The sequence below is a fragment of the Apaloderma vittatum genome, unplaced genomic scaffold, assembly GCF_000703405.1.
Source record: "Apaloderma vittatum isolate BGI_N311 unplaced genomic scaffold, ASM70340v1 scaffold10828, whole genome shotgun sequence".
NCBI classification, from domain to species: Eukaryota; Metazoa; Chordata; class Aves; order Trogoniformes; family Trogonidae; genus Apaloderma; species Apaloderma vittatum.
The window spans coordinates 6,760-29,888 of NW_009730257.1; the positions used below are offsets into that span (position 1 = coordinate 6,760).

The window sequence follows — 23,129 nt, forward strand, 5'->3', positions numbered from 1 at the left end:
GGCTTCTACCCATCCAGTAGCCCTGATAATGTGTAAGAAAAATTACAGTGAAAACCACTTTCCTTCTGTTTATTAACTGTGAGTTGTTTTACAGTTCTTACATGCTGTTGTCTTAATTTGTTTGTTTCCACAGGCTACATTTAGATGCTGTTTACAGCAATAAAGAGAATATTACATTTGATCTAGAGTTCTGTCTTAATTCACAGGATGAGATGCGAACAGAAGCTCGTCGAAAAAATCTTCTCATTCTAATTTTGCATTATTTAATGGAGGAAGGGTATGTTTTTTAAATAATAATTCTCTACATTTTTGGTTTTGTGTGTATCTGACCTCCCATCATGTGTCTTTCTGTCCTCTGTTGGGTGGATGGGCAGCATGGCTCTTTGCTAAATTGTTTTAGTTTCTGGAATAAAAATGTCATATATAATTTAAAAATACTTTAGAGCAATCAGCAAAGCATTTTTAAGTAGAGTTTAGGCTTTTATAATAGAATTGTGGACAGGTTAAAAATATCATATACTTACTAATGCCATTGTTTGTTTTTTTTGTCAACAGTCAGAATAAGGTAGTAACTCTCAAGTTTTTGATCTTTTTTTTTTTTTTTTGAAATTACCAGTTATATTGATGCTGCACACGCTTTGGAGCAAGAGACGAACTTAAGTTTACGTGGCTTTCAAGTTTGTGACAACATTGATCTTGAAACAATTTTGATGGAATATGAAAGCTATTACTTTGTAAAATTTCAAAAGTATCCTAAAATTACCAAAAAGGTCCCGGACACCGGTATGTGGCTGTATTCCAAAAAGAAAGCTTTTGTTGCTCAAAGCCTAAAATGTGTATTTGCCTGATAGGCTCACCACCCTTCTTGTGTATGTCAGCATTTAATGTTCAGACTCTCATACAGTTACAGGGCTGTAGTTCTGGCACATGGACACAGGAACTGAGAGGAGGAGCTTTGAGCTCTTCTGATCTTCCTTCTCTAGATAGAGGAAAAAGAAGGTGGTATTTTAATGTCTTTTAAAAACTGCTTTGATTTTGGAAAATGCCATGTAAGCACAAAGTATTATGGCTTAGATATATTCACTTTCCTCTCATGAAGGAGAAAATAGTATTTTGGATTTAATGTTTAAATTAAAATAAACCACTTTAATGAAATATAACTTAGCTCATCCAAGCAAGTGCTTAAAAGTTTATCACCACTAGTCTCATTAACAGTTTGTTTTGCACATTTTCACATACCAAAGGTAATATGCCAAACGTGTAGTGTGTTTATGTGCTCCAAGGGACCTAAAGTTTGAGGTGTAAGTGAATGATACATAATAAGGCAAATCAGAATATAAGCATTCTGTTACGACCCTGAGAGCCTGACTGTTTTTTATACTTTAGCAAAAAAATAATTGCGTAAGGAACAGTTACTAAGAGCTTGGAGGGTGCAGAAAACACCAACATCTCTACCTGTTTGTCTTGTAAGAAAAATTAGAATCATTAGAGAAGGGGATGATTCGTCGGGGAACATCACTGAGCAGTCATCATTGTTTCATGTGGCTGCCAGCAAATTTGAAATCCCAGGTAAATGAAACATTACATAAATGTAATAAAATTGCCTGTATAGGTGAAATGATTTTGAAAGGTACTAAAGCTACATCATTATTGCCACGGTGATGTAGAACAGTACTAGCTGGAAGCAAGCATTATCTGCATGAAGCTAGCAGAACCTATTGATTGGTGTTAATAGGAAGAGGAGCGGTCTTGCAGGACAAAACCCAAAGGATTTGTTATGAATCAAGAAGGAAAATGTAATACAAAGCATTTGTCACATCATACTTAGTCAAATCGAGTGGTGGCCAAGTCTTGATCCATGATCCAAGTGAACAATTCCCAAAAAAGAATCACTCTTACACACTTACAAGCTCTCGGTACCCATTTTTTGGGTAAAGCTGCTCAGTCATGGGGCACTCTGCCGTTAACCAAGCTCAGAATCGCAAACATGCTGTCAGGGATGTATCATCCTTTTACCCTGAAGCCTCAGCAGCCTCCCTCCTGCATGTGTCTCTCTAGAAAACCTGCTGCCTGTTTTTTGTGACCTCCCTTAAACCATGTCCGTGGTCAGATCATGGTATATGCAGGCCAAACAAAATTATTGGTGTGGTGCTCCTCCCTGCTAAATTCTTTGTAATGCTCTCAGCAGGCCCTACGGAATCAACTCATTTCCACTCAGAATTGCAGTTTGTGGTGCTGTAGATGTACCCACAGGGTTACAAGTTTCAGGTATTGGCTCTGCTGCCTTTAAGTACACCATGTTCCCAAGCTCTTTCAATGAAACAGCTTGTTTGGAAAGATTATTTTGTGTAAGTGTATGAGAATCTGGGTGCAAGAGCATGGCACAGACAACACTGGTAGCAGTCAGGGTCCTGCTAGTATGACAGAAACCCTCAGCTTTATGAGCTCACATCTGGGCTTTGCGAGTTTGACATTTTGTGGAAAAAGCTTTTCTTTGACAGAAAATGTTTCAAATAATTCAAGCGCAAAAAATAACGTGTTTTGATAACCACCATTGCAATGTGACATTTATGTATGTCGAGTATGGTAAAATTACTGTTATGAAGAGTGAGGTAAATTCTTATTTCCCAATTCAGCAATGAATAAATTATTAGCATTAAATAATCATTCTGTGTGATATATTAAATTAGTTTATTGTGCTTGATCTAATTTAAGCAGTGTCCGTTTTACTGTGAAAATGATACTGGTTTTAAAATGTAAGCAAAGAAACCAAAGACTAAATGAGCCAAAAATTTAATGAGCCTGGAGCCAAACTGCTCTGTCCAATGTCAGTTTGCTTTCAAAACATTTCTGCAAGCTTGCATTGCTTATAATCGTGCTGTTCCTGTTTATGTATTGTTATTTCCAAGGTTCTTAATTTGTGCTCAAAAATATGTTTGAAAGGGGAAAAAATAAACAAGTTGCCCTTCATTAATCCTTAAATATTCACCATTTTAATATTAATTTTCCTACAGCGGAAAATAAACGACAGCTGAGAACTGGAGGAAGACCAAGAAGGTAAGAGAAATGCCTGAGTTTTTTTCTGGGCAGAAAATTGTCCTATAAAACAATATACAGAGTGGTTAAAATAATGTTGTGGTACCATAGGAATGCTCAAGCCTAGAGTCACGCTGCTGACTGCCTGGTGCATTTTGCTGTATCTTTTAGAGGAAAATAAAGACTTATTTCCCAGAGGCAGATGCAGACAATTTACAAAGTTTCTACAGTGTGGATAAGGTAGGATGTCATGTTTGCAAGCAGTATGCATTGAACTTGCTGTGACTGAAACTGATGCCTTGACTTCAGTGGGAGCAAAGTTAGCCCAAAAACTGCTTTATTTGAAAACTCTACCTTTTAATCTTTTGATAATTTGAAGGGAAAAAAAAGAAGTTGTGAAAGACTTTCAAGATTGATTTTTTTTTTTTTTAATTTTAGGGCAGCAAGCTCTTCTCAGAATCTCCCAAGGCTCAAACATCAGACTGTGCAACAACCGTTGTCAAAAACTTCTCCTGGGAGTGCAACAGAATTTAAATCATCCCCAAAGGACATACCCAAACAGGTTTAACTGTGGTTTGTCTTGGCAGCATTACAGTTGATATTAGTGTGATTTTATTTTGAAAGGTTACAGGCAGCAAGATGGTGTGAGTTACAGAGTTAATAATTGTGTAACTAATGGATTTTACTAATTATGTAATTTAAGGATTATAGATATAAGACTTCAGGAGAATATATTCTGCCTCTGAGTTGGGGAGTAAGTCACAGGGTAAAATTAGAGGAGAGGCAGTCATATAATCAAACCTATCCTGAAAGCAACCAGAGTCTTCCCATTAACACCAGTAGATTCATGCTTTAGTAGCAGAAAACCAGACAAACAATCCTGGTAGAAAATCTGGTGTCAATTGTAAGCATCTTCACAGTGCATAAAGTGTTTCAGACTGGGGAGATAATTTGGCTCTGTAATTTTCAGGTTTATAAGTCTCATTTTGCTAAGTTTGCCATGAAAACTACTTTAATGCCATCCCTTGCAGAGGAGGGAGCAGGAACAGTCGGTTGGTGGGCAAGCACTCGGTCTGCTATAGCTGTGGGAAGGAGAGTCTCTTTTTATTCTTAAAGTCCTCGTCCATGTTCCTGCATAGGATGACTCTCATCTTGGACCAGGTCCCTCACCTTTGAAACACTTAGCTTTTGGACAGCGCAGCAATGACTGCTATAAAGTGAATGTCAAAGTAACTTAGAATCCTAAAATGGTTCCTCATTTCTGAGTTGATGTGCTGTGCCTTGCGCTTGCTTCATGTTTCCACTGTTCATTAACTGCTTCTTCTCATAGCTGAGTAAAAAGGCAGATTTCTACAACTTAGAATGAAATGTAATAATAATGATGCACATGAAATAGCTTGAATGAAGAGTTGTAGAGCCATGGTTTTCAACACTGCTGTCTGCAGTCAGGTGAAGTCTAACTTAGGAAACTAAGATCAAGTCTAATTTAGGAAAAGATTGTCAAGCACTGGAACAGGCTGACCAGGAAAGTGGTGGAGTCAACATCTCTGTGTTACCATAAAAGCTGCTCAGAGAAACTCTCTAAGACTCAGGTTTGGAGTTTTAGAAAGCAGGCACTCTTTATTGCAGCACTGGGTGCATGGGACAGAATTCCTCTTAGTGTTCATCCTATTATCTACAGTAAGCAAAGCTTATATTGTTCTGATACATAGATATCCATTATATTTCTTGAAATTGTCATACACATTCATATTATTTACTAGAAGTTATTTACATAGTGTCCACCCTTTTTGGCCTGCGCTCTTAAGTGGGTCGATGGTCTTTTGGGGTTTCCAAGGCCCTCTGGTGGTCATTCTCTTGGTGTCCTCTGGTTGAACTTTCCCTTGAGGCATGTGCATTGTGGGTCATCCCAGACTGTTCAGCTGTTTTTCTCTGTTATCTGGTCCTAAACTGGTCCTGGTGGGTTTTAATCATGAAGCTCAACAAGGCCTAAAGCTTCCTATCTGTTTGTGCCTACTAATAACAAAATTCAAGGTTTTCTTATCATAGAAAGCTTAGAAGTTGCTCAAGGGAGAATGGATTACACACTACAGAGCTATAGTGGGGCCTTTGTTCAAGGCATTAATCCTCAAACAAGCATAAATCAGGCACTACAGAGATACAGGGGAGTTTTCCACCTCGAGTCTTTGTTCAAGGCATCACCTGGAGGTATTAAAAAATGTGTAGATGAGGTGCTCAGGGACATGGTTTAGTGCTGGACCTGGCATTGCTGGGTTAACAGTTGGTATTAAAGGCTGAAAAAGACCTTTAATGGGTTCTGTAATTCTGTAATTCTATAAATATACATGTGCTGATGTCTGACAAGCATGGGATTACTATACATCTGGGTACACATGAAAAGGTAGGATCATACCTATAATAGGATATCTGCTACGCACCTACTGGGCAACACATCTGTTTTAATTTTTTTTCTTCTTTAGAATAATGACAATGCAGTCACTCCAGAGCAATCTGACTTTGGCTTAAGCATCTCAGCAGTCAGCAAAGCTGGAGGAGACAGCACTCACCCAAGAAAGGCTGGTGGAAACCTAGTATGTGATTTACGGCAGAAATGCATCTGTAGGGAAAACATCTGAAAGTTTTTCACAAATACCAGATGTGAACTTTTTGTGTCCGTGTTGATAAAGAATGATCCTGTATGATTAGCTGAAGAGTAAATTTTAATATTTGGGCGGTAATTCTTTGCCTAGGAGGCTCTGGTTGCATTAAATAATATTTCAAACATTGTCAATAAGGAAAAAATATTTCTGCCTTTAAAACCCAGTGGTAATGGCTAAAATTTAAGATAAATCTCAAATTCCTGAATGAGATAATAAGATGCTCTGCAGTAAAGGTCTTATAATGACTGAGGAGATGTGTGTTCTTTTCCTGTTGCTGCCACTGATTCTGTGGTCAGTTTTTGACATATTTAGGACTACAAGTGCAGTAAGGAAGCTAATTGCTGTAATGGCAAGCAAAATTTAGTCTGCAGTTTTAACAGTTAAAGCCTGTTAAAACATTATTTTCTCCTTTAGGGCCAAGTAATTGACTTCCATGGGATGATTCAGGACGCTATCAAAGTATCATCAAATGGAATAGCCTTGAACAGCCTTAACTGTGATCCAGATCCTTCAGTAAGTGTTTCTGCTCATATTTCCATCCAATGAGCATGAATTTCAGTTTTATATGAGAAGGAACAAAATAAAATGCTGCAATGAGGTTATCAGTCATTTCCATTCCAAAATCGTGTATTTCCTTCTTGAGTGGCCACAGTCGTACCTGATACTGGTCTAATTTGTTCACAGTTGTTTACTCTTCAAATATGAAAGTACATGACAAATACAAATAATACTGTATGATTTACAGAAAAAGAAAGTAAATCGCAGAAACCTACAGAACATCTGAGGGTGAAATTCTAGTTCCTGTGAATTCAGTATGTTATTTACTGTTCACCTCAGCTGAGGCAAGAGCAAGAGTTTATATAGTTGAGATATAGAATGTTCAGTAAAGTAACCCCTCCTGAAGTAACCAAGTAATTACTCCTTGACACAAGCCATGGCTTCTAGGACAGCTCATCCAACTTACTCAGTGCCCCTCTGCCTGGCAACTGCTACACTTGAGGAGACTTCCAAAAGAGAGTATGAGGAAGTGTGATGAACAATTTTTTACTCTTCTTAATCTATGTGGGGCATGCTTAGGACTGCATGTGGAAAAAACAAGCTGGTCGTTTTAATGTCAGTTCGCAGATTAGATTGCGTAAGATGAAAAGATGAGTTACTGCAAATATGGCTTCAAAATCTTTATTATTGATATTGGCTCAGTCGGTTAGAGCGTGGTGCTGATAACACCAAGGTCGCAGGTTCGATCCCCATTCAGTCCCCATGTGATCTAGTTGAGGGGCGTCCCTGCCCGTGACAGGGAGGGTGGGATTAACTCTAAAGTCCCTTCCAGCCTAGGCCATTCCATGATTCTATGATTCTATGATTATGATGTATCAGCTTTTTAGAAACTATTTCATAGTTTAAAAATAATTGAAGTCTGACAAGAACTTGTTTGTCTTTTTTTTAGGAACGGTTACTAAAACCCCTTAGTGCTTTTATTGGCATGACTGGTGAGATGAGAGAACTTGCAACGGTGGTGAGCAAAGTAAGATCAGATCTCTGTTTCAGTTACATAGAGATCTTGGTTATCTTTGTCATCTGAGAATGCAGTTTATTTCTTTTTACTGTCACTGATAGTGCTTATTCCTGAATGCGCAAGCTATTTCTCTTATCATGCGACCCCCAAGAAGTAATTTCTTTACATGTAACTGATGTTTCTGATACACAATAGGAGGAAGTAATTAAGACCATTCCTTGCGAATGGGGAACATGTAATCTAATCGTGCTGTACCCATGAGACTGGAGTAGCTTTCCCCTTTTTTCTTACTGCTACAGAAAATGTACAACACTGAAAAGAGAGATTTAAATACCTTAGCTAATACTAGCTTTTATCTAATACGTTATCTAACGGTGATCAAATGGTGGACCAAACCTTGGCTCAGCTCTGTGGGTGCAGTCCACGCATTCCAGGACGGGCAGTTTGACATATGGAGGAAATCCCAACTTCATTTTGCTCGTGGGTCGAGGTGCAGTCTAGCAAACAGGCCCTGGGCTACTGTGGATGAGCCTGGCCTTGACGCAGATAAGTGCTTTGCATGCGTCACCTCCAAGACCCCATGAAGCACTTGTCCAGAACACTTCAGGGTATCACAATGTTTGGTACTAAGTTTGACATGAAATTTGACTCTTTCTGGATATAAGAATCAGAAGTGGTATCAGCTGTTCTCCCACATACTTAAAATTATCTGTTTAAAAAGCCTCAAGACTTTTGCTGGCTGAATTTTCATAGCCCAAATTCTTGGTCTCCACGTTTTGATTTGCAGTTTAGTAAAATGGAAGTCTAAGAAATTTCCAGCCTTAAAGGAAGAGCATTTTCATTCATTTTGATTCCTGTCTGTTTTTCAATTTATGGTAACCCTTTAAAATAGTGTTTCTTGTTGCTACTTTAGCAAAAAAAAAAGCAATAGGGTTGCTTTAACCTTTGTTATGGTATGTTTTTTTAAAATGTGCTGGCATGTTACTGGTTGCTATGGTAATCAACACTGTGTAAATCAATAAAAATAAATAGCATGTGGTATCTATTTCACGACACAATCTAATTTAATTTGGAAACAGTTATGGAAGTCTCGACTTAGAATCATAAATCTGATATATCTTAATTTTCTGTTAATAGAAAGGGAAAGTGTGATCTACTCCATAAAAATAATTTTTCTAATTGTGTTAAATCAAATTTTCCACTCAGAAATAAGCACGTAATTTTTCTTCAGTCTCCAGGGACTGCCTGTTTTTATCTGGGAGCAGAATTTATCCCAAGTATTTGTACTGAGGATATGATATTTTCTGCAGAACAACTAATCTCTAGGAATGCAAAGCCACAAAGTAATACTACAGCAAGTGGAAAGATTCATAGAAGATTTGAAAAGTTTGATGAATTAAATTAAATTAATTTAGTGAGTGCTTCAGGGCATAGACTAATTACCGACTATCTTTTGATAGATGCTTAGGGGAAAATTTTCCTCCTGTTACAGAATTTCTCACAGCTTTTCTTGCGATATATAACATCTTGCGTAGTGTGGAGCAAATAGCAATTTTTCACAGTTACTTATAACTAACAACATAAGTAATAGGCTATAAAGTTACTTAGCATCAAGTTTAAAAGAAACAGAAGTATCTTCATATTGCACTTGATTAAACTGTGGGGATTAAACAGTACAGAACAAGCATGTTCAAAAAAGAGGTAGGAGAAATTCACTGTAGGATCAATGTCAAAGGATGTTTGAACTCAAAGACTAAGATGTAATTTTAATTATTGAAGTCCTTCAGTTGAAGATTTTGATGGATGTAAAAAATATGAATATGAACTAACCTGCCACTCCTATTGCTTATACTTTTTTTTAAACATACAACACTTGCCAGCCTCAGAGACGAAATGCTAGGGTTGGTTAACCTCCATACTGTGACAGATCTTCATATGTTTGTTGTTTTACTAAAATCAACTAACAGAAAGCAGATCTGAGGAGCAGATCTGCCCAGCATATACCTTTGGCAGCGTATATGCTCTTAGGGAAACGAGGGGCTCGAGGGGCAGCAAGGCACGATGTGGAAATGTTTGCTGTGTATGCTTCCTTCTCTGGAGGTCCCTAGTACGTAGGGTTCATATCACTGTATTACCACTCTTATTTTATAACCAAATCAATTCTTTTGCTATGCCAGAGATCCTCGTGCAGGACAAGTTTTACTAACAGGATGCAATGTCTGTTGCAGGACATTTATCTCCATAATCCAAACGTGAAGTGGGATGATATTGTTGGACTGGATGCGGCTAAAAGGCTAGTCAAGGAAGCAGTTGTTTATCCCATAAAGGTAAGGAGCTAAATAATTTTGAGAAAAACAGCGTTGGGCTTGATAGCATTTTCCTTGTATTTATCATGGTGGTTTAGAGTTCTCCCTATTTCTACCCTTTTTGTAAGCACTTCATGCTATAGGTATTGCTGTTTCATCTGACAGTGGCATATACATTTTACTGTAGGAAAATGACCTTTCAATATTAAAATTGTAAGTGTTGGGTCCTGTCCTTTGGCACCTTTGATAATTTAAGTGGTACTGGATTTGGTCTATATTAATTCAATGGAAAATGACTTACAGAAGAGAATGTCAAATCAATTGCATTTGAAGAATTCACTTGAAACACATGTCAAATGGTAAATACAATATTTTTCTCAGTATTCAGATCATGTATGTTTTATTGTTTTGGAGTGGTTTTATCCTCCTCTCTTCAAATTTCTTCAGTTTCCTGAATATGTTCAGAATAGTGGAGGTACGAGTTAGAATCCCTCGATTTTTTTATAGATGATACACTTTTAATCCCTGCATTACTTTTCTGTTTCCACAGTACCCGCAACTGTTTACTGGCATTCTGTCTCCTTGGAAAGGATTATTGCTCTATGGACCACCAGGTATGGAGAGCTTTATATCCTATCTGTTCGTTTATCACTGCTTCTGGTCTTGTCCCGTGGTAAAATCATTGATGCTAGCTAGATCAAATGTGTTAATAAAGAGTGTTTTCTGTAACGTGAAACAAAAGGAAAGAGCATTAGAGGATTACGTCTGTCTCTGACACTCACACCTGTCCATTTGCCTTTCTCATCACCCTTGACTATTTTCACACCTGTATCTTCCAAAACCAGTACTTACACTAACCATTCGGGGGAGTTGAGAACACAGTATCTTTGCCTTTTTACAAAATGTAAATAAATCTGGCATTCATTCACCTTCTTAAGGAAAATGTCTTTTGTTTCTTCTGCATCTGGGGGTTGTTTTGGAAATGGAGAGAAGCTTTGCCCTCTTGCATGCTAGCTGAGTGTTCTCCGTGTCAGCACGGCTTCCCTTCTCCCTCTGCTCCACTTTGCCCCGAACACTACCACTGTGAGATGGCTGGGAGGGGACAGAGGGCACAACTACTGCTTGGGTCAGGTTGACACGGCTGTCACTGCAGTAAACTTCACTTGTTCCTGTGAAGGTTAAGCTGTACTTGCTGCAGAAGGCATCTGGCAATTTCAACACATGGCCCTTTGCAATGTGGTGACTGCATTTGCAATGCTGTGTTAGTTGTATTTCTCCAGACAATCTTGGAAGGGCCACAGAAATGATCAGAGGGATGGAACACCTCTGCCATGAGGCTGAGAGCTGGGCCTGAAGAAGAGAAGCTCTGTGGAGACCTTATAGCGGCCTGCCAGTGCCTGAAGGGGCTGCAGGAAAGATGGGGAGGGACTTTTTAGTAAGGCCTGTGGTGACAGAACAAAGGGCAATGGATTTAAATTAGGAGAGAGGAGATTCAGGCTAGATATAACGAAGAAATTTTTTACAATGAAGGTCATGAAACACTGGCACAGGTTGCCCAGAGAAGTAGTGGAGGCCCCATCCCTGGAGATGTTTAGGCTCCAGGTTGGGCTTGATGGGGCTCTGAGCAACCTGATCTAAAGATGTCCCTGCTCACTGCTGGGGGGTTGGACCAAATGACCTCTAAAGGTCCTTTCCAGCCCAACACACATTCTATGATTCTATTACTTTTCATATTTTACTCTTTTTTTTTTCTCTTACTGGTAGTAGAATGAAGGGGAACTATTCAAACATTTGTGTTGTGTTTATTTAGAGAGTGAATTCCCTCAACACTGTTGTTCGTAGGTACTGGAAAAACCTTGCTTGCCAAGGCTGTAGCCACAGAGTGCAATACAACCTTTTTCAACATATCAGCATCCACCATTGTCAGCAAATGGAGGGGCGATTCTGAAAAACTTGTCCGGGTAAGACTCACGCCTCATGTTAGGGGTTGGAAGGGACCTCATCTCATTCTTGTACTTTAACAAACATCAAGTTCTCAGTTAAAGAGCTGGAGTGTAACACAGAACCAGAAAGCAAGTATTCCTCTGATACTCAGTCTTTCCTGTCTTGGACAAAACATGGTGACCCTGTTCATAATCTAGTTCTTAAAATGGGGATAACATCACTTCTGCGGAAGTCTCACAAAGGATTCTTGCTGAGGAATTTTAGTTCTGTAATGTAAGATGAAGCAGATGTCCTGAAGGCAGAAAAGATTTTTCACTCACTGAATAAGAGATAGGCAAGCAGAGTTCGTAACTAAAGTAGAATTTACTTAATGACACCTTCAAAGAACTTTACATCATTTCTAGTTAATATTGCTAGTCTTTAAGGCATGGAATTGGCAAAGAATTCCCTTGTCACAAGGATCTTACAGTCAAATGTAGATGTGTGCTTTGTCCTTTAAGATGGCATATTATTTTTCTGGCATTCACCTCCTGTGTTATTGATCCTCTTGACAACTGTCTCAGCAGCTTCCTAGAAGTTTCACTTCCTGCAGGAGTAGGGATGGGACATTCTGGTTTTTGACACCATCATCCAAAAGGTTTCTGCAACAATATTGAAACTGTGTCATTCTACCCTTCATTGTATTTTTGGCAGAATTTGAAAATGAAATGAGGTTATAGATCAGGACAACTTTTAAGTATTGTGTGAATTTGGATCCTACAATCACATGAAGCTGGTGCAGGAGCTTTCTGAAGCTGTGTGAAGTACATATGGGTTTTGTGGTTATTTTGGAGGCATAGCCATTCATCCTGTTTTCCTCAGTTCTGAACTGTATTGATGTCATTTTTGTATTTTATATTTGTAATAAAATTGTAGATTGGTCATGGACTGCTTGTCCCTGTGGGCAAATAACTTAAATCCTGTGCTGCCTATCCAAAGTACAGAATATAATATAGTTTTTAATTTGTTTTTTGTTCAGATTTAAAAGCGCTGTATTAATATGTATTTTTCAGTGATATTTATTTAAAAGCTCAAGGAACACTTCTGTGAGGAAGAACCGACAATATGCTCTTACTGCTAGTATAAGCCTCTCTATGTTTACAGAAAAATAGATTAAACTTCCTTCTCCAAAGGGCAGACCCAGACTTTTTGTGACAGCTTAATATTCTCTTTTTAAATCTTGATTGTTCAAGCAGATTATGTTTGTTTTCATGAGGAAAAACAAAAGAACTGCTTGACTGCTATCAAAAGAATCAGTCCATTTTCTTTCATTATGATTCAGCTGACTTGTAAATTATTTTTTTTCCTCAAATCCTTATTTAAAAAAAAACACCTACAAATGGAGCAACAACAAAAGACGGATGTTTAATCTCTGATAACAGTTTAGGAGTTCCTGGAATCCCAGATGGATCATTTTCTTCTATCCCATTATTTGCAGGGTACTCTGATAGGATTTAGCCAGAAAGATTTACATACAAAGACGGGATTACGTGGCTGTGTTCCTTGTATTTCCTTCACAAACCTTTCAGAGTGTGAGAGGATTTGGGAACCTTCAGCCTACTGAGCCTTTTCCCAGCAGATATCCATCCATCCCCCTTTGTCCTAGAAGTCTGGAATGTGGGTGCTTTCATTTATCTTGTGTGCCAATGGCCCTTTGATGTTTTTTAGTGTTACTTCATCTTTTCTTTCATGTTTACTCTTCTCTCTAAACAGGTCTTATTTGAGCTTGCCCGGTACCACGCTCCTTCCACAATTTTCTTGGATGAGCTGGAGTCAGTTATGAGTCAGAGAGGCACTGCTTCTGGGTAACTATTGAGACCATTTCCTATGGCTTAAGCAGAATGTTCATCCCACTTTTACCAAATCTTTTCAACAGCGTGTGTGTATGCACGTTCAGGTGCCAACCAGTCTTCAGTCACAGAGTGCACATGTTAAAAATAAATCTTAGCTAAACTAAAGCCTGAGGCTACTCTATAAACTCCAGCAGGAAAATGATCGGGCCTCTGTTTTTTATATTTTATTGTCGTTATTATTACTTTGATAATGCTAATTTCCTTGACTTTTTATTAGGCGGTTTTGCTTGTGTTCTGTTGTGGTCTTCAGGAGCTTCACCACATGTTGTTGTCAGAACGCCTGTCAGCTTCCAAAGGGCTGCCTCGTGGGCACATTGCGTGCCCTGTGGGGATTTAAGGAGCCAGATCTAGTGGTTTCATTCACCAGAGGCAAGAGAAACAAGCATGAGGGGCGTGTTGGGTGAAGATTAGCAAGGAACTGCGGATCCAGCAAGAATTTGAGAAGGAGGAGTGTGCAAGAGTATACAGCTAGTGGTGCTGTACTTCAAAATAAGGGGTGTGAAGTGAAAATAAAGGCAGTGAGGGGGAAACGACAGGTGACTGATTAGAGGCGAGTAAGAAGCAGCTGGTTTTGTGACACTTTTGTCAAGTTTAGGCATAGCAGGGTAAGATGGATCGTACATGGTGGAATGGCATTTTCATGAATAGGACAGATTTCGGTGGTGTTATCAGGACTTCCAGATGCAGGAGCAGGAGGATGTTACTAATGTCATCTGTGATGTAGGTGGTTTATCGTTATAACCAGATTGAAATGGTTAGGGATGAGGAAGAAGAAGGAAAAACATAAAATTATTATTACGACCATTAGTATCCCATTACAGTGGATTTTATGTACTGTGAATTATATGCTTACAAAGATGTGTGAATAGACTGTCATATTGTAAAGATACAATTTGTAATAATTGTCAATTAATAGCTATAAATTATTGACCAGATTTTTTTTCATATATATATTTTTAAAGCTCTCATTAACATCACTGGAGTATATATTTTAATAAGGATTTTTATGTAAGAATTATGTAGTTATTTTTGACATATCCTCATTAAATATTGACACAGCACCAGCGTGTGGATGCCTTTGCAGAAATAACCCATTAAACCTGAATTGCAGCTCTTTCCATCTAAGGCCCTGATGTTTTCTCTGAGTTTGATTCAGGAGTTTCGAAGAACTCCACGTCTGGGACCAGGAGTTCAGATTGGTTTCCTGCAAAATTGGTTACCTGGATCAGGGCCAGAGTTCTAAGCACTTTGCAAAAAATCCCCTTCTTTTTTTGAGGAAGGATCCTTTCTGTGTGGTCTCTGCCCCATTTTAAAATTAATTTCAATACGGCATGTTTTTCTGTTTGCTTTTGATAGAATGTTTTGCAAAATGTTGCATTTGGTAGTAGCTATATCTCCTTGTGGCCAGTTAAAATTCGCTCAGAGAAAAATGCCAGTAGAATGCCCTGAAAAGGTAAATGTGTTTGTTATTTAATGGCAACTATCATGTTATAAAAGTTCTCTTACACAGATCAATTGATCGAAGCCTTAGCTGTTTTCCAGTAAATGCCAACATCGTGTGAAGTTTAATGCAGAAAAAAAATAAAAATAAATACTTTCCTTGGATTCAGTGATAGTGAATTCTCCTTACTTTAATGCACCAAAAAGAGTCCATTTAAGTAATCATTAGAAAGCTTGATTTTAATGCTTAGATGTTAGCTAATGGAGCTTAATCATGCTTTGAACTGGGGCAAAACTGTGACAAGGGCTCAGTTGCTGTGAATGACACTGTATAAATAAAGATGATTACTTTAATGCACTGAGCAAATAATATTTCTCTGCATCTTGGTAGTGGTGAACATGAAGGAAGTCGGCGGATGAAAACAGAATTACTGGTGCAGATGGATGGCTTGGCCCGATCTGATGATCTTGTATTTGTTTTAGCAGCTTCCAATCTGCCATGGTAAGAGATCCAGAGAGTACATTTTGAATACATTTGCATGAGCTTCTAAGCACAGATAAAGATTTTATTTAGACTTTTGCAGAAAAAGCCTTGATATTTGGTTAAAGCATTTAAAGATTAATTTGGAGCTTTTACTTTTAAACTCTACAATTCTTGCTATTTGTGCCACATGAGAATAATCCATAATAAAGTCAACATATGCTGGTGCTACCAGCTGCTAATATTTAAAATGGAGTATTTGACTTCATAGGCAAGTTATTTACTATGTTTAAGCTAAGAAGGGTTTCAGCCTGGAGCTGTAAGGTGCTTAAAACATCTAGTGCTTAGAAGGATACTCCATAAATAGGAATGCTGGATTTATTGGTATCAAATGTGACTTTTAAAAGTTGAGGGGCAAAATTCTTCCATTTGTTTAACATAATTTATAACAGAAGAATAAACAGTTTAAGATTCGAACTAGGGCACTTCATCGTGTTGTTCCCCAAATGTGTAGGACATGGACTGAGAACAAGACAGACGGGAGAGGGTGAGGTAGGGAGGTAACATTTCTAATTTAACGACCTTGGATGCTGGGGGGAGGACAACAGACAGCAAAAATGCCCACCTCATGGGCCTCCTGGTATGTGTCTCCCATGGCCACTGTTGCTTGTTCATGTTTTCTACAAAAATACTTGTGATGGTCTGATTTGTAGCTCACTTAAGCATTTTCCAGAGTGGAACCCAGCACCTGTACAGAGAGGTGAAGCCTCGTTGATGATGGGCTTGGTTTTGAAGTTACTATTCATAGGTCTGGAATTAGTCTATGGATTTCTGTTTGCCCTGAGACTCCCCTTCCCCCTGGGCTACCAATCCATGAAAAAAAAAAGAGAAATCTGTGCACTGAAAGCCGAAAGGGGAACCACAGCAAAGTAAATTGTGGAAGTTATCTGTTTGGTAAAGGACAGTCTTGGAGCCACATGTCTGCAAAAAAAGATGGGCTGGGCGCAAGAAAGATTTTTTTTCTTCCTTTCCCTGAAGTGTACATGAAACAGAGAAATCCAAGGAGTCTGCTGGGGACAGTGTCTGAATAGCTAATGTTTTTTGCAGTTTGCTGATAATCATAGCACTGAAATATTTCTTGATATCCATGTCCTTAAAGGCAGGCAGATCCAAGTGGGCCTATTCACCTCTCACATTGTAGAGATTTGACATTAGGAAAAATTTCTTCACTGAAAGGGTTGTTGAAGCATTGGAACTGGCTGCCCAGGGAAGTGGTTCAGTCACCATCCCTGGAAGGATTTAAAAGATGTGGATCAATACTGATAACAGTATTGATACCTGGTAATGTTGCCTGTGTACATGTGGTGCTTACAGACATGGTGAACCTGGCAGTGTTGGCTTAGTGGTTGGGCTTGACGGTCTTAAAGGCTGGTCTTTTCCAAACGATTCTATGATTCTAACAGGTGCAGCAATTCAGAACAATTGAGATACCCACAGGGCTCAGTGCTGTTTTAACACCTTCACTGATGATTTAGACAATGCGACAGAGGGCACCCTCAGCAAATTTGCGGGTGATACAAAACTGGAAGGAATAGTTAATTGACCAGAGGGTTGCGCTGCCGTTCAGAGGGACCTTGGCAGGCTGGAGGAGTGAGCCCACAAGAATCTCAGGAAAGCTCAAGTGCAGGTAATGAAAAACTGGCACAGGTTGCTCAAATTGGTTCTGGAGTCTCCATCCCTGGAGACTCAAAACCTGACTGGCTGACCCTGATTTGGGCAGGGCATTGGACTAAGTGATCCCCAAGAGATGCCTTCCAACATCAGCCGTTCTGTGATGCTGTAAATCAAAGCAAGGGCCTAATCTAGGTTCTGTGAGAGTAATTCAAAGTATTTCTCCCTTCTGAATGTACGAAAGCCTAAGGGGAGTGAGTGGTCTTCTAAGTTGGCATGGAGGCACAGCTGCTGTGTAAAACAAGCAGTGTCTTACCCTTCAGTATCCCTCATTACAATTAGATGAATTAAAACAAATACCTAAGAACTCATTTGAGAATTACCCAGTTCTTATTCTGTGATGTAAAGGCTGGAGTCGTAGAATCATGGGAAGAGATTTGGTCTGGCCCCTTCAGGGACCGTCGTCTGCCTCTCTCTATGGCCTGCCCAGGGCTTTCAGGCTCTTTAACTAGGATAACGGTGGTGCGAGCACCTAAAATTAATGTAGAAATTAGATGTGCAAGTTAGGCTGGTTCCTACCCTGGCCCAACAGTGTGAATATAAAGCCATCACTGGCTTTCATAGCCATAATAGCAGAATATGTGTGTTGGTTTGGGGGGATTTATGTCTTAGATAAACTCATGAATTTAAATCAGTACAAAATCCACCCCATTTTGTGTTACAGTATCTACATCAAAGGAACTGAGCAGAATTTAATTATGTTCCAGTTGTGTAAGAAAATGCTGAAAAAAAAATAGCTGCTGTGTGTGAGAACAGTTAAGTTTGTAAGAGAATCAATACATTAATAATACATTTGTCTGTTTGTGGTTTGTTAGTAATACACTATGAAGGTCTATGTTATTGTAGCATTGTTACCCTTTTAGAAAGAGAAACGCCAAGTAGTGCATCGTGCCTTTCTGTGGTCTCCGAAATTTGCCCCTGAGTAGCGAAGCTCCACATGTAATGCTGCAGCGTGGCAGTATTAAAAAGGATCGGATCTCTTCACAGCATCCAGGTCTTTCTGCCCTTCCGCACTGTCTTGAAGTAAAAATTGTATATTTGGAACTCACTGAGGAGGAGTTTGGAGATAGCAGCTGGTCTGAAGGCCACTGTGTGGCTGGTGCTGGATCTCAGGTTCTTGGAGACAGGTTAATGTAAGCATGAGGCTGAGCTCTCTCTGTACCCTTCTGCAGAAGGAGGTTCCTGCATGTATCTTGTTAACACCTTGCCGTGTGCAACTGATAAATTCTTTCTGGAAAGCCATGCAAAAATTACAGAGCACAGTTTGGAGTGTTTTATGCAGGGGATTTTTTCATCATTTTGCGATTCTGGAGTGCTAATTTTTGCAGGATTTCTTCTTTGAAACATTAAAAATTACAAGTAGATCCAAAATCACTTCTATTTTGAGGGAACTGCTCCCACATCAATGAGCTGGCAATCTGCATTGGTATGAGGGTGTCAGCTGAGCCATTTTGAGAAGCCAGCTCTCAGTTTCCAAAATTTTATACCCAAGAGCTTAGAATTTCCTTTTGGACTTTCTCAACATGGTCCACAGGCAGGTTGGTTTTTCCCATCTCTCAAGCAAATCCAACCTGTAAGTATAATGACTGGGTTGTGTGGCAGAAATGTGCATGCCACAGAGAATAGATTTTAGGATGTAGCTGAGTATTTGTTTAAAAAAGTGGTTTAGAGGGATGGAAAGCTAGGGAAAGGTAGTGAAACCCATGAGTGTCTTCCATCATCATTGCGGCTGACAGCCTTGAGGAATATGGTCACTGGAGTTTGAACCCCCTTTAACATCTCAGCTCCCTGTTTGGAGATTATTTTTATGTGTATTAGGCGACGTTCAGTCCTGCTGTAAGACCTCAGGCTTCAGCTGCGTAGGGATATTTCAAAGCAAAGTTTCAGAATGCCTAGTACTCCAGTCCAAGGCTGTGGCTTCACAGCACAGCTCTGTGGTCTTGCAAACATTTGGCATTAAGCTGGATTTCAAGAGATTTGTTTAACTTGGGTATTTATTGATCATGAAAAAAAAATTAGTACCAAGCTGCTTTTAGATGAATGAAAAGAAGCCTAAACAAAGCTCTTTACGCTGTCCTAAGCTGCACTGCAGCTATCGATCTTCCTCTTCAGCTGGTGCTTGCTGCCCAGCCTTGCTTCCTGCTACCCCTCAGCAAGGCTTTTCCTAAGGACAAATTACTTGTTGAAATGATTCAATGAAAATAAATAAAGTAAAGGCCCCACTAGTGAAGAGATGAAGTGATCTTTAACCACGTAGTGAATGTTTCCTAATGCGTTAGGTGGGTGTGATTCAACTTCCACTGCAACAAAGGATCCTGCCCTTCTGCCCAAGGTGAGTCCTTTCAAAGCTGTGAGTGTGTGGCCAAAATATGACTTCAGGAAGTGGTTGGTTGCAAAACTCAAGCCAAACCTGGGCTTACCCTGTAGGGAGCCCTTTCGTCCCCCTCGGCAGTGCCTGGGTGTGTCTGGTGGAGGAGAGCGAGGCAGGAGAGTGGAGGAAGAGGAGCAGGAGAACATGTGGAGTGAGAACAAGCCCCCAGCTTGTGGAAGCTCTGCCCAGGCCATCTGCACAGGAGGATGGGAGGTGGGAAGGATGAGAAAGTCATTTATTCTTGGTGCCTTTTTCTCCAGAGCACTGATCGCAGTAGTATGGACCAGTCAGCCTCTGTTGCTGTATCTGGGTTCACCTCTGGAGTTGTTGATGCCTTTTAATTTTTGCCTAGAATGCCTTCATTACACCTCTCCCTTCTGGAAATTAAAGTAAGTGTTCCTCTTGTTTATCTTCATGGAATTTGGGAGTCATAACATGGCATGATGCCTCCTGATGTCAACCTGGGAGAGCTCTGAAAAGCCACCCTCTTTTCTCGGTCCTGCACAGCTCTGGGTGTCTTTCCTTGAGCATTTTGTAGTGCTTTTATTGGCTGTTGTTTCGGAGGACGTTTTCGTTGGCTCATTGCTTATTATTCCAGTCTGGTTAATGTCACTTAACCTTGCATTTGATCACTAACAAAACAATTTAGCAAACGACCTAAACACTTGACAGAAATATTATGCCTTTATTTTCCTCTTTAGCCAACAAGCAGGGTCACTGTGAACTTTCTGGATAAACAGAGGAACTCTGTGTGTCAATGACCTTATTTACAGAACACGGCTAGGGAGCGCATGAAACTGTGATCTTGGGGGACACCCCAGGAGTGCTCTGAAGCAGAAGGCATCATGGAAAACAGAATCCTTTTAAAGGTTTTGTAGTTTGTCCGCAGAAACTCTGTCTGCGGTTGTCCTTTGCCTGCAAGGGCAGTTTAGAGTTCCTGCACAGGCACCTCTGAAACCATGAGAGCTTTTTGCCCTGTTTGCGCAGAGGATGATAGTATGGATAAATAACAGCCAAGCGGTTGGTCAGCCAGAGAGTATTTCCAGCCAAGTAAACAATCTTGAGGAGAAGTTGAGCTGAAAAATAAATTTGAAAGCAGTGTAGGGGCCTAACATGGTTCTTTGTCTGGTCTGGGTTGGACCCTGTGTGAGAGGCATTGCACTGAATGTTGAATGGCATCGTAAACAGCCTGAAAATATCACTAATAACACAAATAGACCAACAGCCATTGATTGGTAAGCTCTGGTATTTACTTCTGAAACCTTGATTAGAAGTACTGGGGTGAATCTGAGTGAATTCCTGTTGTCCTCCGAGTTCCTATCAATCTGGTTTTCTAGCTTTTGCTTTCTTTGCCCTGGGCTCAGCACACGTGGAACAGGCGTGATGAGGTCCATGGAGAACTTAGGCAGACACCTTAGATGGGGATTTAGGAGCCCATTTTTCATTTTCTTTGTCATGTGCGATGCCAGTAGACAACATTTACTATTAAAAAAAAAAGGACAAGTCACCAAAGCTGACAAAATAAGCTTGACTGGTGTGCTGCAGATCTGTCTTGAGCTGGCTTTGACCTCCCTGTAAATTAAAAAGGAGTTTCATACAAGAAGCATTGCTTGAATATTGACTTTGCTGGCAAAAAAAGATGTCACACAGGGAATCAGGAAAGGTGGAGGAAGGTTTATTTAAGCACACCTATAGTCCCAGACTGCAGGCACAGCCCTCCAACAGCTGGCTCAGCCAGCAAGGCTGCAAATGGTGCTTCAGGCTCCTCTTTTTCCTCTGCAGAAGGCACATGGAAGTGAGTTTCCTCTTGATGAGAGTTTCTTGGCATGTATGAGGGCTGGATTTTATTTTAAACTGAAATAACAAGTCTGTGACTGAATGGGGCCAGTAACAGCACTCGAGAGGATAATAGCTCAGAGCAGCTCCTGGAGGGTATTAGAGACTTAGGAGTAAATATTTTCTAGCCGCTATTGCTTCTTGAAAATCGTGTGGACGACTGGGGTACTTGTAGACTGTTCCTGTTACACGAGTGACAAGGGATGAGCTGGAATAGGAGTTTGCATTCACGTATTTGGTTGTGTTACTGTTAGATGCAGACAACTGAAAAGCGGTTGGGGAAAAAAAATAGATTTATATGGACTGTTTGGATGCGTGTCTGAGAGGAGCTGGCATGCCGGGCATACCAGGACTCCTGACACGCAGCAGAATCTGTGGCACTGGCAGGAAGGACTGTTTCTAGGTGGTGATGAAATGCATTGCGAAATGAACAGAAAGAAACATGCATTTTTCTTTCAAGATCCCTTTGTGCATCACAAGCAAGTAAAAATTAAGAGCAGGCCAAACCTTCTGTATTTTACCACTTTCTTTTAGGCAAAACACCTTTATCAGTGTTGATGTTGACAGCATCATAGTTTTTTGCTCACTGTCACATTCATCCAGCTTGTCCATCCTTTACACGATCCTATTTATAATGATATTTTCCTTTGTGGCAGTGCCCCAAGCAGACAATTTGTAGTGTCTCCTTAGTAGCAGAAGGGGGAAAGGGAGAGGTTGCTACTGACAAGACATGCTGCAGGGAAGATAACTACAACTTCTGGTTGTTACTGTTCAGCCTCTCTGTGACAAGCCAGCGTATCACTGACATACTGAACAGGGATACACTGGATAATTAATATTTTCTTAATCAAAATTAGGTTGACACAGTAACAGTTGGGGTTGAAAAGTATCAGTCCCTGCAGCGAGGAGCTTGCTGTCAGCGCATTTTTGCAACAAGATCACAGAATCACAGAATCACAGAATGTCAGGGGTTGGAAGGGACCTCTGAAGATCATCTAGTCCAACCTTCATCCCAGCACACCCAACCACTACACCACAGCCTCAAGTGCCAGATCTACTTTTTTTTTAAACACCTCCAGGGTTGGTGACTCCACCACCTCCCTGGGCAGCCTGTTCCAGTGCCTCACCACTCGTTCAGTAAAGAACTTCCTCCGAATATCCAATCTAAACTTACCCTGACGCAACTTGAGGCCATTTCCCCTTGTCCCGTCATTAGTAATTAGAGAGAAGAGACCAGCACCAGCCTCACTACAGCCTCCTTTTAGGTAGTTGTAGAGGGCAATGAGGAAGGTCTCCTCTCAGCCTCCTCTTCTCCAGACTAAACAAACCCAGCTCCCTCAGCCACTCTTCACAGGGCATGAGACAATTGCCCTGAGACAATTCCTCTCTTCCTTTGGTTGCAGGGAGTTGGATTCTGCAATGCTGCGGCGGCTGGAGAAGAGGATTTTGGTCAACCTCCCAAATAAAGAGGCGCGGCGGGCGATGATCCAGCACTGGCTGCCCGCTCTGAGCAACAGCGGAGGAGTGGAGCTGAGAACGGATCTGGACTACAGTTTGCTGGGCCAGGTGAAACAGCGCTGCAGCGAGGACAATGCCCGTTCGGGGTCTTCATGGGTGGGAACTGTTGGTAGGAGTGACGTACATCACCGAAAGTGGTGGGATCACAGCAGGATTCGTCCGGAAGGTTGGGACAACACCTCTGTGTGCAGCAATTGCAACATACAGGGCTGGGGGAAGGACCTCAGCTCGGCTGGAGGCTCCAGCCAAAGGGAGCGGGGCCGAATGTTTCACAGGCATGTCCCTGGCTGTGGAAATCGCTGGTCTCTCGCAGCTTTGCTTGCAGAATGGTGTATTCTGATCCCCGCTGTTGGGCCAGCTTTTCAGCCTTAAATACAGGGAGACTTGCAGCAATAGTG

At 40.5% G+C, this 23,129-nt stretch overlaps 1 protein-coding gene across 2 annotated transcripts in view; it reads left to right on the top strand.

Annotated features, from left to right (window-relative positions):
* Positions 1–212: 212 nt before the first annotated feature.
* KATNAL2 (katanin p60 subunit A-like 2) overlaps positions 213–23,129 on the top strand; it is a 24,057-nt gene continuing 1,140 nt past the window's right edge. Inside the window, exons 1-14 of one of the 2 annotated variants that reach the window (XM_009874736.1) lie at positions 213–277; positions 617–783; positions 3,015–3,057; positions 3,281–3,288; positions 3,480–3,598; positions 5,517–5,612; positions 6,111–6,209; positions 7,144–7,221; positions 9,441–9,539; positions 10,069–10,132; positions 11,361–11,479; positions 13,215–13,306; positions 15,186–15,296; positions 22,617–22,779. In XM_009874736.1, coding sequence (XP_009873038.1) covers positions 213–277; positions 617–783; positions 3,015–3,057; positions 3,281–3,288; positions 3,480–3,598; positions 5,517–5,612; positions 6,111–6,209; positions 7,144–7,221; positions 9,441–9,539; positions 10,069–10,132; positions 11,361–11,479; positions 13,215–13,306; positions 15,186–15,296; positions 22,617–22,779 — 1,323 coding nt within the window. Of the gene's footprint in view, positions 278–616; positions 784–3,014; positions 3,058–3,280; positions 3,289–3,474; positions 3,599–5,516; positions 5,613–6,110; positions 6,210–7,143; positions 7,222–9,440; positions 9,540–10,068; positions 10,133–11,360; positions 11,480–13,214; positions 13,307–15,185; positions 15,297–22,616; positions 22,780–23,129 lie in introns of both variants that reach the window. The other variant, XM_009874737.1, reaches the window with a different exon arrangement.